This window comes from Podarcis tiliguerta (genome assembly GCF_965153285.1).
Source record: "Podarcis tiliguerta genome assembly, chromosome: 16".
Taxonomy (NCBI): Eukaryota; Metazoa; Chordata; class Lepidosauria; order Squamata; family Lacertidae; genus Podarcis; species Podarcis tiliguerta.
In genome coordinates this window covers 16,119,025-16,136,116 of record NC_139549.1, presented here as the reverse complement: position 1 = coordinate 16,136,116, position 17,092 = coordinate 16,119,025, and the positions used below count along the sequence as shown (strand labels likewise).

Here is a 17,092-nt window from a genome sequence, read left to right as displayed (position 1 = left end):
GTGAAACTTGAAAGCAACCCCCTCCTTTTTTCTGAGTGATATTGGTTCCCTTATTTTGACTCTGGAATATATTATAGAGTTAATTAAAAGCGCGAGCAGGATTTTGAAATTGGTGGCCGCGGATGATAAACAATTAATGATAAAATGTTATGTTGTGCAGCAGGAACGGGAGGGAACGGAAGAAGGGTGGGAAGTTGACTTCGTATAAAACTGGAGGTTCATTGGAACGCAACTTGCTTAAAAGTTTTGAAACTTAATACAAATTCATTGGAGAGCAACCCCCCTCGGGTGGGCACCCTGCTCTCGCCCTTGCCGCTTCCAGTGCACTCACGCCCTCTTCTGTGCCCTGTTAGTTGTCCGAGAGCCCAGCGTCGCTGCCGTCATGCCCGCCTGCTGAGACCGCAGCCATCAACCAGCAAGACCTCACAGACGCTCTCATTGACACGGAGCGCAGCCTCCAGGAACTGGCTGGAGAGATGGGTGAGGAGGAGCAACGGGATGCGGGGGCAGGAGGGGACGCTTGGCTTTCCCTGGATGATGCTGGGTAGCAATTCTTCGCCAAACATTGGGGCAAGATATGGCAGGGTGATGATTATAATAATAATTATTATAATAATTTATTATTTATACCCCGCGCATCTGGCGCAGCCACTCTGGGCGGCTTCCAACAGAACACTAAAGTACAATAACCTATTAAACATTAAAAGCTTCCCTAAAGAGGGCTGCCTTCAGATGCCTTCTAAAAGTTTGGTAGTTATTTTTCTCCTTGACATCTGGTGGGAGGGTGTTCCACAGGGTGGTGCCACTACCGAGAAGGCCCTCTGCCTGGTTCCCTGTAACTTGGCTTCTTGTAGCGAGGGAACCGCCAGAAGGTCCTCGGCGCTGGACCTCAGTGTCCGGGCAGAATGATGTAGGTGGAGACGCTCCTTCAAGTGATCAGCTGGGACCAGGGGTGTGGAGCAACAGCTCTCTCCATCCTCCTAGCAATCAAGCAGCAGCAGTGTCACAGTTCCAGCCAGGCAAAAGCAGGCGAGGGGTTGGGCGTGACAAGGTAGACATAAGGGCCAAGTAGAGAGGCCAGGAGGCAGCGGGTTGGACTAGATGGCCCTTGGGTCCCTTCCAATGATTCTTCCTGCGATTCTATGATTCCGCCCTCAGGCCTGAGGTTTCCAGTCTGGTAGTAGTAACAATTATTATCAGCAAATGAACCTTTTTGAGTTTTCTTTTTTAAAAAATGAATTTTATTAGCAATTGGGGAGAGGGATACAATGATTATCATCAAATCTCCTTTTTTTTATCAAAACGAAAACATTGATCTATATAAAAACACAAAAAAGGAAAGAAGAAGATAAAGAGAGAGAGAGAAAATGAGAGCGAGACAGAGAGAGAAGGAATAAAATGGGAAAGGGAAGAAAAAGAGGGAATAATGAAAGAGAAAAGCAAAAAATTAAATAAAGAACCCCCAATTCTTCATCTGTCAGCTATGTATAATCTCACCCACTCTAATATAACACCTGACAAAACCATCCACTCTAACACGCGACATGTTTTCTGCTTTTGCTTCATGAGAGAATTCTCCCCCCTGATCCCACCTTCAGCTGTGCCTTCTGCGTCCTCCCTGCTGGTCTTCCCAAGGCAGTGGAAGGTGGCTCAGAGCTGGGAGGAGCACAAGTTGAGTGGAGCTTGCCCTGTTTAATATAACCTTTCCCCCTTTCCCAGGTGACTCCGGGCTCAGGCGGCAGCCCTCCCCGGTTTCTGTCTACCTGTTCCCCGGGGAGAACGGAGCCGTGGGCCAGGCAGGAAAGACCCCGGCCCCACCCCCCACCCCCGTCGGGGAGGGGCTGGACTTCAGCCCTTCGGAGGACAGCGAGGGCGAGAGCGAAGCCACGGACGACTTCTGCATCCTGGATGCCCCAGGCACAGGAATCCCGGTACGGACTGGCCCTTCTGCAAGGGGAGTGCCAAGCCTCAGGCCATCTGCTGTCTCTGGAGCCAAGCCTTGATTTCTCTGGATTTAGCAAAGCCAAGGGCCCTTGCCGAACCACCTCTCTGAAGGCAGCGATAGCTTCCAACTTGGATGGCTTTTAAGAGGCACTATTGATGGCTCGGGCAGTGGGTGGCGCTGTGGGTTAAACTACAGAGCCAAGGACTTGCCAATCAGAAGGTCGGCAGTTCGAATCCCTGCAACGGGGTGAGCTCCCATGGCTCGGTCCCTGCTCCTGCCAACCTAGCAGCTCGAAAGCACCTCAAAGTGCAAGTAGATAAATAGATACTGCTCTGGCGGGAAGGTAAACGGCGTTTCCATGTGCTGCTCTGGTTTGCCAGAAGCGGCTTAGTCATGCTGGCCACATGACCTGGAAGATGTACGCCGGCTCCCTCGGCCAATAAAGCGAGATGAGCACCGCTACCCCAGAGTCGGCCACGACTGGACCTAATGGTCAGGGGTCCCTTTACCTTTACCTTTACCTATTGAAGGCTCTGCCCTGCCTCCGTGGCTGGAGGCAGCAATGCATCTGCATACCAGTTTCTGGAAACTCTGTGCTCTGATCCTGCCTCTTGCTTCCTCTCTCCGCAGCCCCGAGACGGGGAGCCGGTGGTGACAAAGCTCTTGGAAGGCCCCGTTCGCATCCAGGAGGGGCACTTCTCTCGCCCCCTGGGGAGCACCGACCTCCTGAAGGCCCCCTCGCGCTTCCCGGTCCCCGAGAGCCGGGTGATGATGCGGGAGATCTCGGTGGTCTGGCATCTCTATGGCGGGAGGGACTTTGGGCTGGGGCGCTCTGCCTCTGGCCACGCCCACTCACCCAGGTGAGCCACTCGCCCTCAGCTGCCTACCTGTTGCTTTGCCACCTGTTTTTTTTGTTTAATCCCTGCCCCCCGGAAGGTCCTCTTGCAAGGAGACCGTCCCTAGAGCCTGAAGAGGACGTCTTCTTGTTGAAGCCTCCCTGCCTAACAGCTGACATGCAGGGTAGTGCAGCAGCCATCTTTCCCTCCCTGCACGTCAGTGGTGCAAGCCCCGCTGCCCTTCTGGTTTGTGAGGAGACCATCCCTAGAGCCTGAAGAGGATGTCCTGTTCGGGCTCCGGGGTAGGTCTCCTTGTGAGCCAGAGGGGCTTTGTGGAAGCTGACATGCGGGGAAGTGCAGCAGCCGTCACTCCCTCCCTGCACATCAGTGGTGCAAGCCCCATCTCCCCTCTGGCTTGCAAGGAGACCTTCCCTAGAGCCCAAAGAGGACATCCTCTTTGGGCTCTGGGGAGGGGTCTCCTTGCAAGCCACTAGGACTCTCCAGGGTCTTTCCAGTACACATGATTTCAGTTACACGCATGGAGGCCCCCTGCATAAATAGGGAGTTGCCTGTGCCAGTTTCTGGAAACCAAAAGGAGGGAAAGTTTTTTTGTGTTTGCCGGTTTCCCGTTGACGCATCTAGTTGGCCATTTATGAGAACGGAATGCTGGACCAGACGGGCCATTTGCCATCTGCCCAACAGGCTTTTCTAGTACAGTGGTACCTCGGGTTAAGTACTTAATTCGTTCCGGAGGTCCGTTCTTAACCTGAAACTGTTCTTAACCTGAAGCACCACTTTAGCTAATAGGGCCTCCTGCTGCCGCCACGCTGCTGGAGCACGATTTCTGTTCTCATCCTGAAGCAAAGTTCTTAACCCGAGGTAATATTTCTGGGTTAGCGGAGTCTGTAACCTGAAGCGTATGTAACCCAAGGTACCACTGTATGTTCTTATGGCTGGCAGGGCAGAGGAGCAAGCCTCATCCGTTGACTTTAACAAGCTGTCGCTCTCCATCTTTTCCCGCCCCACCTTCTCCAGGACGAAGCCGTCTCTTTCCAGCGCCCGCTCGTCCCCGTCCCGCTCCTCTGTCACCAACCGGCCCCAGAACACCTGGCGGGCTCAGGGGGGCACCAGCCGCATCCACGACCTATTGATGGAGATCCAGCTGACAAAGGTGAGAGCTGGTGGCGCAAGAGGGGGGCCTCGCTCGCTGCTTGGGGGCTTCTTCGAGTTTAAAATGGGTGCCCTGATTCCCAGGAGAGGTTCACCTGGCACCTTCATTATATATATATTTTTAGGCGCCAGGTGAAAGCGTTCCTCTTCAACTAGGCCTTTGGCTGATTAATATCAGTCTTTTAAATGTGCCTGTAGGAAGGGGCGGGTTCTTGTTCTGCTGTTTCGTTTTAATTACTTGCATGTTTCTTCTCCTGTATTTTATTCCGTGAAGCACCCTGAGGTCTTAGGATGAAAATTAAATTAAATTTCCCCAGAAAGGCCCTTGCGAGAACGGCTGTGCTTAGAAGGCAGGGAATCGCTTTATTGGTTGGTGGGGCGCAAGCAATCTAAAAGGAAAGAGGTGGGGGGCATCGGGGGGGGGGACTGCTGGGCTAGGACTACAATACGCACCAAAAATACCCACTTGGTGACCCTGGGCCATTCTTAGTCTCTTGGCCTGGCCTACCTCTTAGGGTTGTTTGTGAGAAGAAAAGGGGGGGCAAGCATACACCACCCTGAGCTTCCTTTGAGGGCAGGTGAATGAATCAAAACAGTGGGGGGAAGGAAAAGTCTCCCCTGGACGTCTGCACGCAAACAGGCAGAAGCTGAAAATTATCCAGGATAAGAAAACGAAACTAACATGCAAGTTGGAGAGGAGAACGAACAATTTAAAATTATTGCAACCTCACTAATCGTTCCTTGATATAATTTTGTTTTTTCTATATGTGGGTGTTGGTAAAGGGGAATAGCTGAGAGATGAGGAATTTGTTATAAAAAAAAAAAAAAGATGTTAATTAAAATAAGCAGCGTGTAAAAGTGAATTCCAAAAAATTGGAATATACCTGAGAGAGGAGGAAGCCGGTATTAATTTTAATTTGGTTTCAATGTGTTACAAATTTGAAAATGAATAAAAATTAATTGGCAAGAAACAAAACAAAAAAAACCCCAGTGGTGGTGGAGGGAGTGGGACAAAGTGGTGACCTCACCTGCCCTCACCTCTCCCCTCCTCTCCAGGTGAGTTTCCAGCATGAAACGTACCCCAGCAGCAGCAGCAGCAGCGGCACATCTGAGAAACCCTCCGTGGAGTTGGAGGAGCAGCCCGTGGCCAGACAGGTCTTCATTGTCCAGGAGCTGGAGATCCGAGACCGCCTGGCCTCCTCTCAGATCAACAAGTTCCTCTACCTGTACAGCAGCGAGTGCATGCCGCGCCGAGCCCACTCCAACATGGTACGGGGGGGGCGGGGAGCAGCAGGAGGAGCTGAGAGCAGGTGGGGGGTTGTGGGTCGCATTGCTGGTGAGCACCAAGGAGCAGACCTCTCCCCTGGCTCCTGGCTGTCTCCGCCTCTCCTTAGACTGGAAAAGTCCAGAGGATCCCCTTTGCTGTATGCTATTTTTTTTGGGAAGAGGGGGCCTCCAGTAGTAGATTACTGCTTGATGTGGGGACGTCCCTTGCTCTCGATCCGGAAGCTGAAGTCAGTGCAGAATGCTGCAGCACGGTTGCTGACAGGAATGAGGCCTTGTCAGCAAATATATCACCCCTGGGCGGAGAGATCTTCTGCTTGCCAGTTTGCTGCTGGACCCGGGTTCAAAGTGTTGCTACAGTGGTTGGTGCCTCGCAAGACGAAAAGAATCCGTTCCGGGAGTCTTTTCGTCTCGCGGTTTTTTCGTCTTGCGAAGCAAGCCCATTGACGGAGTAGCGCTATTAGTGCTATTGACATTTTAAGGGCTAAAAACGGCTTTTTAAGGCTTGGGGGATTAGCGGTTTTGCTGCTAAAATGGTTTTAGCAGCTTAGCGATTCAGAAAAAGGGGTTTTGGAGCAAAAAAAAAAACCCGAAAATTTTCGTCAATTTTCGTCTTGTGAAGCAAGCCCATAGGGAAATTCGTCTTGCGAAGTGCCTCTGCAGACGGAAAACCCTTTCGTCTTGCGGGTTTTCCGTCTTGCGAGGCATTCGTCTTGCAGGGCACCACTGTATTAGTATAGAAAGCCCTTAACAATTTGGGACTAGTTTGCTTGCAAGATGGGCCTTTTGACCGCTTCAGGTTGCAGAACTGGCACTGCTGCAGGTGCCACACAATACCCGTTCTGCATGTGTAAGAGATTGATCTTTCAGTGTGGTACTTTGGAACTCCCTGCCAATTGAAGGCAGGCACCTTCACAGTACTCCTGCTAAAGACATTTTGGATTAGACATCTCTGTCCGGATACATAGAATGCCGATGTGTGTTTTAACCTGATTTTAGTTTATTTTTGATCCCTTTCCGAATGTTTTAAATATCTGTTTATCAACAATTTCATTGTTCTTTTTGTAAACAGCTTTGAGGGCCCCCCCTTACAATAATCAGCAGTATATAAATGTTATGGAAAAAATAAACCCACTTGGATCTTGGAGGCCTGATGAGACTCTGGGCGTTCAGCCTGGCCTGGAGTCTGATAGTGAAACACTTTTTTGGGTAGGGGGGATTTGGTGCTTCTGAAGCTCAGCCTCTAGAAAGCTCCCTCGTCTTCTGTCACTGGGGGCCACCGCAAGACTGACCACTCCCCCCCTCTTTCTTCACAGCTCACCATCAAAGCCCTGCACGTCTGCCCTGAGTCTGGCCTGGGGGGTCCCGAGTGCTGCCTTCGTGTCTCCTTGATGCCACTCAGGCTCAACATTGACCAGGTAAGGGGGGGTTGGGGTTAGGTGCTCTGCAGGGGACGGGGGGCGCTTTGTTTGGGAGCACCCCTGCGCTCAGAACTCCCTGCCCTCCCACAGGAGGAGGAGGATTTTCATAGCCAAAATGGCTGCCTGTGGCTGTGGCTTGGATGCCTGGCCTGCTCCTGGCATCGTAGAATTGTAGAGTTGGACAGGATCATCTAGTCCGACCACTTGCAATGCAGGAATCTTTTGCCCAATGTGGGGCTCGAACACACAGCCCTGAGATGAAAGGTCTCATGCTCTACTGACTGAGCTGGGTTTTGGTTTTGGTTTTTTTTAAAGATGCATTTAGTTTGCAGCATGCAAACAGGACAAACGGTAAAGAAATAAGAAACAGTGACTGTGTGGAGCACATTGTTGCATTAGAATAAAACAAACAGATCACTCAGGACAGACATTGTAATAAAATGGATTCTGCAAAGGGATCTTTTTGAAGCATCACATATTGATACGGCAGAGGCATGTGTTGTTGGGGGCCTATGCAGTGCAGTATGCTTATGTATAAAGTGTATAAACTGAAACCATACAATATCAAAATGGCTTCGTTCTGTAACCCCCCCTCACATCCCTCTGGCAGTGGATGAAATGCTCAGACAAGGCCATGCCCCACACCTCTAAAAGCATCCCTAGAGGGACCTGATGCAGATTTCCAGTGTCTGGTGACCTTGAGTGTGGCCTCAGCCAGCAGCAGAGCAAGCGGCTTCCTTGTGAGCCTTTCGGGATGGGAGGGGTGGACCTGGCAAGACCAAGCAGGGTGGATTCCTCCTCTTCTCCCTCCCACTTTGCCCAAATTGGAGATGTCTCCGCTGGAGCTTCCAAGGATGATCTTAGGAACTGCTAGATTTATTGTATGCCTGCTATGAAAATAGAAGTGGCACAGGATGAAATCAAAACAAACTTGGATTGCTGGTTCTAAATGTGTTTTGATGCATTTTTATTATTGTTAGTTTCTATTCCTTTGCATTTTTTTTTATTCCCAAATGTTGTAAGCCACCTTGAATCCCAGCTTAAGAGAAAGGTGGGGTAGAAATAATAATAATAATAATAATAATAATAATAATAATAATAATAATAATAATAGTAATAATAATAATAGGTTCCTGCTTTCCCCTTGTTTTTACTCCAGGATGCCTTGTTCTTCCTCAAGGACTTCTTCACCAGTGTGGCTGCCAGCATTAACCCCGTCGTGCCCTGCGAGGCTGGCTCAGAAGGTGAGTGTCTGGCTTCCCGGGAGGATCTTCCTTTAATAATTTAATAATTAATATTTATTTATTTATTTCTACCCTGCCCATATGGCTGGGTTTCCCCAGCCACACTGGGTGGCTTTCAACTAAGGATTAAAAACAGAACAAAACTTCAAACATTAAAAACTTCCCTAAACAGGGCTGCCTTTAGGTGTCTTCTAAAAGGCGGATAGTTGCTTATTTCCTTGACATCTGACAGGAGGGCGTTCCACAGGGTAGATGCCACTATCAAGAAGGCCCTCTGCCTGGTTCTCTGTAACCTCATTTCTCACAGTCAGGGAACCGCCAGAAGGCCCTCGGCACTGGATCTCAGTGTCTGGGCTGAACAATGGGGGTGGAGACGCTCCTTCAGGTATACTGAGCCGAGGCCATTTAGGGCTTTTAAGGTCAGCACCAACACTTTGAATTGTGCTCGAAAACATACTGGGAGCCAATGTAGGTCTTTCAAGACCGGTGTTATGTGGTCTCGGCAGCCGCTCTCAGTCACCAGTCTAGTTGCCGCATTCCGGATTAGTTGTGGTCCCTGGTAGCCCCACACAGAGCGCATTGCAGTAGTCCAAACGAGAGATAACTAGAGCATGCACCACTCTGGCGAGACAGTCTGCAGGCAGGTAGGGTCTCAGCCTGCATACCAGATGGAGATGGTAGACAGCTGCCCTGGACACAGAATTGACCTGTGCCTCCGTGGACAGCTTTTCCCTTTCCCTAGAGGAGGAGGGCTTCTCCAGTTCCGCGCCACCCTCCTCACCATGGCTGCCTGTTGGCCATGCTGGTTGGGGGCTGATGGGGGTTGTAGTTCAACAACATCCAGAGTGTCACAGGGATGGCAGAGGCTGTCTAGAGGAACCCCCAGAGGTGTCCCTCTCCCCTCTCTCATTGCCCAATGCTGCTCTTCCACTCCATAGGTCGCCCAGAGTCCTCGGGGAAAGAGCCTGAGGGAGCGGAGGGGGAGATGACCGCCTCGATGGAGACCACGGCCAGCGAAAACAGCTCCTTGTCCAACGCCTCCTCTTCCTCCTCCGACCAGCCCATTTACTTCCGGTACAAGCGCTTGACGTGGGGAGGGAGAAAGGATGGGGCGCGTGGATGTTGGGGAGCAGCAGGGCCAAGCTGCAGAGTCTTAGCGGAGAGTTCTATCAATTACTATATTTACACCCCACTTTTCCTCCAAGGAGCTCAAGGCAGCATTTATGGTTCCCCCGTTTCCCATTTTCTTTCTCCCCGTCCCCCGTTCTGCCCCATAAAAGCCCTGTGAGGTAGGTTAGGCTGAGAGGCAGTGACCAGTCCCAAGGTCACCCTCAGTGAGCCAAGTGGGGATTTGAACCCTGATCTCCCAGGTTGAGGTCTGACACTCTAACCACTACGCCACAGGGGACTCCAGAATTTAGAATGCGTATGAGAGATAGGAAATACAAGATTCATTGCCCAGCTTGTTGTGGGAGGATGTGTGTTCTGTAGAAGGAAGTGGCTATCAATGGCTACTAGCCATCCAGGCTATGCTTTGCCTCCACAGCTGGAGGCAAATAAATGCTTCTAAATAACATTGGTTGTAAACCACAGGAAGGTTGGAAACCACAGGAAGGAAATCTTGCTTGAGGATTTCCCAGAAGCACCTGGTTGGCTCCTGTGAGAACAGGATGATGGACTAGATGGGCTGTTGGCCTGATGCATCAGGCTCTTCTTAGGTGCTTATGGAACCTCCAGGCCCAGAGGCAGTCTATCTAGCTTTCTGGGTTCTTAGAGGTACATGTTCATTGTGAGAACAGGATGCTGGGGTAGACAGGCCACGGAGTGGTAGCCGGCATTGCTGCCAGCGCTTTCCCACCACAAGGGAAAAAGCACCTCCCCTTCTCCTTGGCTTCTCCCTCTCCAGAGAGTTCCGGTTCACGTCCGAAGTGCCCATCTGGCTGGACTACCAGGGAAAGCATGTGACCGTGGACCAAGTGGTGAGTAGCAGAGTCTGCAGGAGTCCCTCCCTCCCCAGGCCTGGGGAACTTTCTTGTCCAGTACGATTGACCCCTTTGCAGAGCTGCTTCTCAGTCTCACTCCACCTTCCAGTCATTCATTCCAGCTGATGTTGCTTTTTAGGGTCTCAGCACAGGACAGGGGTCAGCAAACTTTTTCAGCAGGGGGCCAGTCCACTGTCCCTCAGACCTTGTGGGGGGCCAGACTATATTTTGGGGAAAAAATGAATGAATTCCTATGCCCCACAAATAACCCAGAGATGCATTTTAAATAAAAGGACACATTCTACTCATGTAAAAACACACTGATTCCCAGACCATCCAAGGGACAGATTTAGAAGGCGATTGGGCTGGATCCAGCCCCAGGCCTTAGTTTGCCTGCCCATGGCACAGGACCACAGGAAGGGCATGGTGGTCCCCATCAGGCTGCCTCTTTCTCCCCTCTAAAGCCTGGCCCTTGTGCCCAGGGGGTGGGGAGAGATTAATCCAGGGTTTCCCAAACTTGGGTCTCCATCTGTTTATGGACTACAGCTCCATCCTTAGCTAGTCAGGGATGATAGGAATTGTAGTCCAAAACATCTGGAGACCCAAGTTTGGGAAAGCCTGGATTAAACAGGGGTGGGGAAGGGGAGTGCCTGTCCGGAAGAGGCACCGGGCTCGCTGGGTCAGTGTCCACCCTTCTTAGGAAGAACTTTCTGGTGGCAAGAGCTGTTTGATAGTGGAGAGGACTCCCTTGGGAGGTGGTGGACACTTCTTCACCTGAGGCTTTTAAACCAAGGCAGAGCAGCCACCTGTCAGGGATTCTTCAGCTGCGATTCCTGCACTGCAGGGGGTTGGCCTAGATGACCCGCTGGGTCCCTTCCCACTCTACACAAATTCTCTCCGTTTCTCCCTAGGGCACCTTTGCCGGCATCCTCATCGGCCTGGCGCAGCTCAACTGCTCTGAGCTCAAGCTCAAGAGGCTCTGCTGTCGACACGGGTGAGGAGCCACCTTTTTAGGGTAGCCGGGTGGGGTGTGTCAGTGGAGAGGAGGGCAAGGAGACACTCTAACCCCCAGCATCCTGGTGGTGCGTAGTAAGAAGCCAGTATCTGAATGGAGGCAGCCCCATTTATCCATTGTCAAGCTGGGCTGAAAAGCCGCGGGTGCTTCCACATCCCGCTGCCTGAGACACTTCTGCCGGCAGCCCCTCCCCACGGCTTCACTTGCTTCACTGGCCTGGGGGGGCCAGATCTGGTGGGCGTTGCCCTTTGGGGCCCCTGACCACCTGCTTCTCCGCCTCCGCAGGCTACTGGGCGTGGAGAAGGTGGTGAGCTACGCCCTGACCGAGTGGCTGACGGACATCCGCAAGAACCAGCTGCCAGGCATCCTGGGAGGCGTGGGGCCTATGCACTCCGTGGTGCAGCTCTGTAAGTCCGGGGGGAGGAGGGGGTTGCCTGGGGATGTATCGGGCGGCAGTGTCGGGGGTCGGAAGGCTTCCTGTCTGTCTACATATACAAACAGGAGGGTAGTTATGAGGACTAGATGGAGCCTCCAGGCCCAGGCACAGTCTACCTCTCAACACCCAACTGCTGGGGAGAGGGAGCTGTTGCCTTCCCATCCCTGCTTGTGGATTTCCCATTGGGGAAGAGTGTGCACCCAGTTGGCCGTGGTGGAAAGCAGCATGCTGGACCAGGTGAGTCCCCCATTGGCCTGATCCAGCAGCACAGTTAATAATAATACAGTGGTACCCCGCAAGACGAATGCCTCGCAAGACGAAAAACTCGCTAGACGAAAGAGTTTTCCGTTTTTTGAGTCGTTCCGCAAGACGAATTTCCCTATGGGCTTGCTTCGCAAGACGAAACGTCTTGCGAGTTCTTGCGAGTTTTTCCCCTTTTTCTTAAAGCCGCTAAGCCGTTAATAGCCGCTAAGCCGCTAATAGCTGTGCTTTGCAAGACGAAAAAACCGCAAGACGAAGAGACTCGCAAAAAGGATTAATTTTGTCTTGCGAGGCACCACTGTAGTAGTAGTAGTAATAATAATAATAATAATAATTCAATTTACATACCATCTTTTATCAGAAGATATCAGGGAGATGTGCAACATTAGAAACACATTACAAAACATCAATGGAAAAACATAGTAAAAAGTATACAGAGACAGCCTAATCATAATCATAACCATAACAGTCTTCTCTCTCCACACTTTTACAGGCCATAGATTATGGAATGGCCATAGCCCAGGGTAAAGGGGAATGGTTTTGCCTGACATGCAACGGTGCTGCCCTTGCATTTGCCCTCTCCTCTCTCTCTCTCTCCCTCCCAGTCCACGGCCTCCGTGACCTCTTCTGGCTGCCCATCGAGCAGTACCGCAAGGACGGGCGGATCATCCGGGGCCTGCAGCGTGGGGCAGCCTCCTTCGGCACTTCAACCGCGTCGGCAGCCCTCGAGCTCAGCAACCGCCTGGTGCAGGCCATCCAGGTTTGGGCAGGGGGGGTCTGCGAGGGGGGGCAGCTGCCCTTGTTCTTCTCAAGCCCTTGGTGATGAGTTCGTAGACTGTAGAGTTGGAAGAGACCTCAAGGGGCCATCTGGTCCAGCCCCTTAAACCACAGCCCCATCTCACTGCCAAACAGCTCCTGCCTTCAGAATGTTCCTCTGAAAGCTTAGTTGGAATCTCCTTCCTTGACATTAGAAGCTGTTGGCTCCGTTCCTATTCTCCAGAGCAGCAGAGAGCAAGCCTGCTCCATCTCCCATGCGACAGCCCCTCAGATATCTGAAGGCACTGTGGTCCCCGCAAGGGCAATGGGGTTCTCAGAACCGCCTCTCCTTCCGGGTTTGCCATCCCTTCTCTCCCCCTTGCAGGCCACAGCAGAGACCGTCTACGACATCCTGTCCCCTACCGCCCCCCCAATGACGCGCACCCTCCTGGACAAGAAGCACACGCGCAAGCTGAGGCGCGGCCAGCAACCTGCCGACCTGCGTGAAGGGGTGGCCAAGGCCTATGACACTGTGCGAGAGGTAAGGCCTAGAGCCATCCAGGTTGGGAACCACCCCTGCCTCCTGTGGGAGTGAGTTCCATAGGCTAACTCTGCCCTGTGCGAAGAAGGGCTTCCTTTTATCTGCCCTGAGTCTTCCAAAATTCTGGCTTCCTTGAGCTGCCTTTGGCTTAGTTTCCTTGAGGCTTGTTCTCTTTCTGCACATGCTGGGGTCCTTCTGGGCAAGCAAATGCTGCCTCTGATATTCCAGCAGCCCCATTTTGGCTCCATAGCTATCGGCACTCACTGTTTAAGTTCGCTATTAGTGGAATATCATTACTATTTGTTTACACACACACCCGTTTGTTAATATATGAGTGTACAACAGCAGCTTACATAAAATTGAACTAGGAAAACATGTTGCCTCGTAAATTAATGATCTTTATGTGTTCGAAAAGGAATTATCCTTCCAGCCAGGGTTTCCCCAACTTGGGTATCCAACAGTTTTTGGACTACAACTCCCATCATCCATAGCTAGCAGGCCAAGTGGTATGGGATGATGGGAACTGTAGTCCAAAAACAGCTGGAGACCCAAGTTGGAAAAACCCTGCTTACAGACCTCTGGCAGGCCCTGACGCATGCTCTGTCTCCATCCTTTTCTCCTCTTCCTCCTCTACACCAGTGTGGTGTAGTGGTTAAGAGCGGTGGATTCGTAATCTGGGGAACCGGGTTCGATTCCCCGCTCCTCCACATGCAGCTGCTGGGTGACCTTGCGTTAGTCACACTTCTCTGAAGTCTCTCAGCCCCACTCACCTCACAGAGTGTTTGTTGTGGGGGAGGAAGGGAAAGGAGATTGTTAGCCGCTTTGAGACTCCTTAGGGCAGTGATAAAGCGGGATATCAAATCTAGACTCTTCTTCTTCTTCCTCCAGGGTGTCATCGACACAGCCCAGGCCATCTGCGACGTGGCGACTCGTGGCCACGAGCAGAAAGGCATCACCGGGGCGGTGGGAGGCGTCCTGCGGCAGATCCCTCCCACCGTGGTCAAGCCCCTCATCGTGGCCTCGGAAGCCACCTCCAACCTCCTGGGCGGTATGCGCAACCAGATCAAGCCCGACGCCCGGAAGGAGGAGTCCCTGAAGTGGCGCTCAGAAGAGGCTCAGGACTGACCGGGCGCCGCCACTGCCGCCTTCCACTGACCGGGCTCAGAAGCGGGGCCGTTCCTCTTAATCTACCCCGTTCAGGACATTGGCAGGGCCAGCGAAAGGACGCAGCCTCCCGCTTTGCCAGCCTTGCCACCCGCAGAAGAAGAACCACGTGGCGGGGAAGAGCTTCTGCTTGGCGGGATTGGCGCGCTCTCAAGCAGCAGCACGCCTGGCATCACGAGGGTGGTGCCACCTCCTCTTGCCTCGCCCTTGTTTTTGTACTTGTCAGGAGTATAGCTTCTGCCATCCATTTGGTGCATGAGCTGCAGGCTGCAACTTCTCTCTCTCTCTCTGTCTCTCTCTGTCTCCCTCTCTCTCTGGGGTTGTTGGGAGAGACGGAAGGTTGGCTGAACATTAAAGGACGTGACTTGTTTTCAGCTCCTGCTTCCTTAGGCATTTGGTAAGGGGGTGAAGTGTCCTTTTCTTGGCCTGCTTTGCCCTGTCGGACAGTGTTTTGATGTGCTGTACAGATCAGGGACGCGACTCCTTTCAGGTACAGAAGCAGGAAGAGATGCAGGCACCCATGTTGGGGGGGGGGGCTGGTGTGTTTGTGGGGAGAACAGGAGAACCAACCCAGGCAGCCACCACCACACGATTCAGTTTCATTCTGACCAGCAGCAAAGCAAAAAGTTCTGCACAAGCTTTTTGGTCTCCCCAGAACGTCTTTCCTTCAGCCTGGATGTTACAAAAGCCAGAGATACTTCCACAATAAAGGAGGACCGGAGGGCTGAGCCCAGATTGCATGCTGTGCTGTGGGGGCGTGGAGCGTGTATGTTGCAGGAAGTGTGTGTGGCAAGGAAGGAGCAGGCAGGGATTGGCTGCCGTTCCTGCACTCTCTATGACCTTGGAAGTTCCTTCCAACTCTAAAATTCTGTGATTGCCCTAGAAGGGCTTGCTTTGCTGGGGGGCGGGGGGAGCACGTTTTCTGCATTCAAGGGATTGGGAGCTCTTACCAGCATCAGTCAGCAATGCTCCTAGCAGCCAGCAGGGGGCAGGATTGTGCTACTCTGGAGAAACTAGGCGAGCCGCCAGCTGCCTGAGGTCAAGTTTCTGGTTTCCGGAATGCAGCAGCAGCAGCAGCAGCAGTGAAGAAGGTTCCCCCTTCCTCCCCCCTCCTCTTCTATTCAGTGCCAGCTATGGGCTGATGGGAGCTGTAGTCCGAAACAGCTGGAGGGTCCCAGGGTGGGAGAAGTGACTTCTCTGCAGTTTTGGGAAGCGGCCCTACAGAGTCAGACCATCTAGCCTAGTGTTGCTTACACTGACTGGCAGTATCTCAGGCCCAGAAGGCTCTTTCCAGCCCTGCCTCGAGATGCCAGGGGTTCAGACCTGGCCCTAACCACAGGCAGAAATGCCACTTAGCAACTTATTCCTTAGAAACACTTAAAGGTGCTGCCGCCTTCTCCCCAGCCATCCGGAGCTGTCCTGGATTCAAGTGTGCGCCCACTTGCAGCCTGCTTCTCCTGTAAAAATCCTTCCCTTTCGCGCGCAAAGTGGGGCGCTCTGCTGCTCAGCCCTGCTCCTTGGCCCTTCCCCTCCCTGCTGAGGCCTCTACGCGGAGGGGTGTCCGAATAGGGACCAGTCCTGCATCCCTTCTGCCCAAGACCCTTCTTGATTGCCTGTGGTGTGCAGTGGTTAGAGTGCCAAGCTAGGACCTGGGAGAGACCAGGGTTCGAATCCCCACTGTGCCATGGAGTTCTCCGAGTGCCACTGCCTTTCAGCCTAATCTACCTCACAAGGTTGTGGGAATTAATGAGTGGGAAGCACGTGCATCACCTTGAACCCCTTGGAGGGAAAGGCGAGACTGCAATACAATTGAAAAATCCCATTAACTCCTCTTCAGCCCCCTCTGAATAGGTATGCCTGGCATTTCCCAAAAGAATAACACTTGCAGATTGGCGAATTGGGACCCCAGTCTCTCCCCCCCCCCCCACTTCTTGCTTGGGGCAGCACCCTGCCTCAAATCACTGTTTGCCTGCTGCTGCTAGGCCTCCCTTCCCTCTTCCCCCCTCCCTGGGTGGCTATTCCCCCCACCCTCTCTCACCTTGTTAGAAAATGAAAACCATCTCCATAGCAACCAGTCTTGTGGAAGAGTTAGTGGGGGCGAGGGGAGGGAAAGATGATGGGTAGCAGTGAAGAATGAGGAATGTTAAAATCTGCAGGGCTTAAAGGGGTGGGGATGGGCCCAGTTCCTCTGCCGAACTTGACATTGGCTTCGGAGGCCGGTGGGAGAGGAGGAGATGTCTCCAACGTAGAGGTCCGTTGGCATCAGTCCTGGGAACGGGGTGCTGTTTGTGCCCAGTCTCCCTGGCAATGTTGCAAAACACTTCACAGAAGAATGAGGAAAGAGAAGGGGAAGCGGGGCTTGGCCTGGGGCCCCTTCGGCTCTCTTGCATAACCCATCCCAAGGGCTTTCAGTGGCCAGCCTCCAATGCTCCCACAGGGACTAGAATCTTGCTTCCCTTCATGGAAGGAAAAGTACAGAACAGTAACATAGCGCTGCTCTGTTCTGCCTTGGTCAGACCCTGCCTCGAGTCCTGTGTCCGGTTCTGGGCACCACAATTTTAAGGAGGATATTGATCAAGCTGATCAAGGGCCTGGAAAACCAAGCCTTATGGGAATTGGGGATGTTTAGTCTGGAGGAGACTCTGAGGGGATAGGATAAAGGTAAAGGGACCCCTGACCATTAGGTCCAGTTGTGACCAACTCTGGGGTTGCGGTGCTCATCTTGCTTTATCGTCCGAGGAAGCTGGCATACAGCTTCCGAGTCATGTGGCCAGCATGACTAAGCCGCTTCTGGCGAACCAGAGCAGCGCACAGAAACACCGTTTACCTTCCCGCTGGAGCAGTACCTATTTATCTACTTGCACTTTGATGTGCTTTCGAACTGCTAGGTTGGCAGGAGCAGGGACCGAGCAATGGGAGCTCACCCCGTTGCGGGGATTTGAACCGCCGACCTTCTGATCAGCAAGTCCTAGGCTCTGTGGTTTAACCCACAGCGCCACCCATGTCCCTGGGGATAGGATAGCCATCTTCAAATATT

General features: G+C 52.5%; 1 protein-coding gene across 1 annotated transcript in view; it reads left to right on the top strand.

The window, feature by feature from the left end:
- Window positions 1-14,429, top strand: part of ATG2A (autophagy related 2A) — a gene marked incomplete at its 5' end in the record, with an annotated part of 38,534 nt that extends 24,105 nt beyond the window's left edge. The window contains 14 exons of the mRNA XM_083417137.1: window positions 354-480; window positions 1,720-1,931; window positions 2,576-2,805; window positions 3,817-3,952; window positions 5,008-5,220; window positions 6,552-6,653; window positions 7,816-7,900; window positions 8,839-8,974; window positions 9,807-9,879; window positions 10,794-10,876; window positions 11,183-11,304; window positions 12,200-12,354; window positions 12,736-12,891; window positions 13,780-14,429. Of these exons, the coding sequence (XP_083273263.1) occupies window positions 354-480; window positions 1,720-1,931; window positions 2,576-2,805; window positions 3,817-3,952; window positions 5,008-5,220; window positions 6,552-6,653; window positions 7,816-7,900; window positions 8,839-8,974; window positions 9,807-9,879; window positions 10,794-10,876; window positions 11,183-11,304; window positions 12,200-12,354; window positions 12,736-12,891; window positions 13,780-14,016 (2,067 nt within the window). The 3' untranslated portion in view covers window positions 14,017-14,429. The remainder of the gene's footprint in view (window positions 1-353; window positions 481-1,719; window positions 1,932-2,575; window positions 2,806-3,816; window positions 3,953-5,007; window positions 5,221-6,551; window positions 6,654-7,815; window positions 7,901-8,838; window positions 8,975-9,806; window positions 9,880-10,793; window positions 10,877-11,182; window positions 11,305-12,199; window positions 12,355-12,735; window positions 12,892-13,779) is intronic.
- Window positions 14,430-17,092: the final 2,663 nt, after the last annotated feature.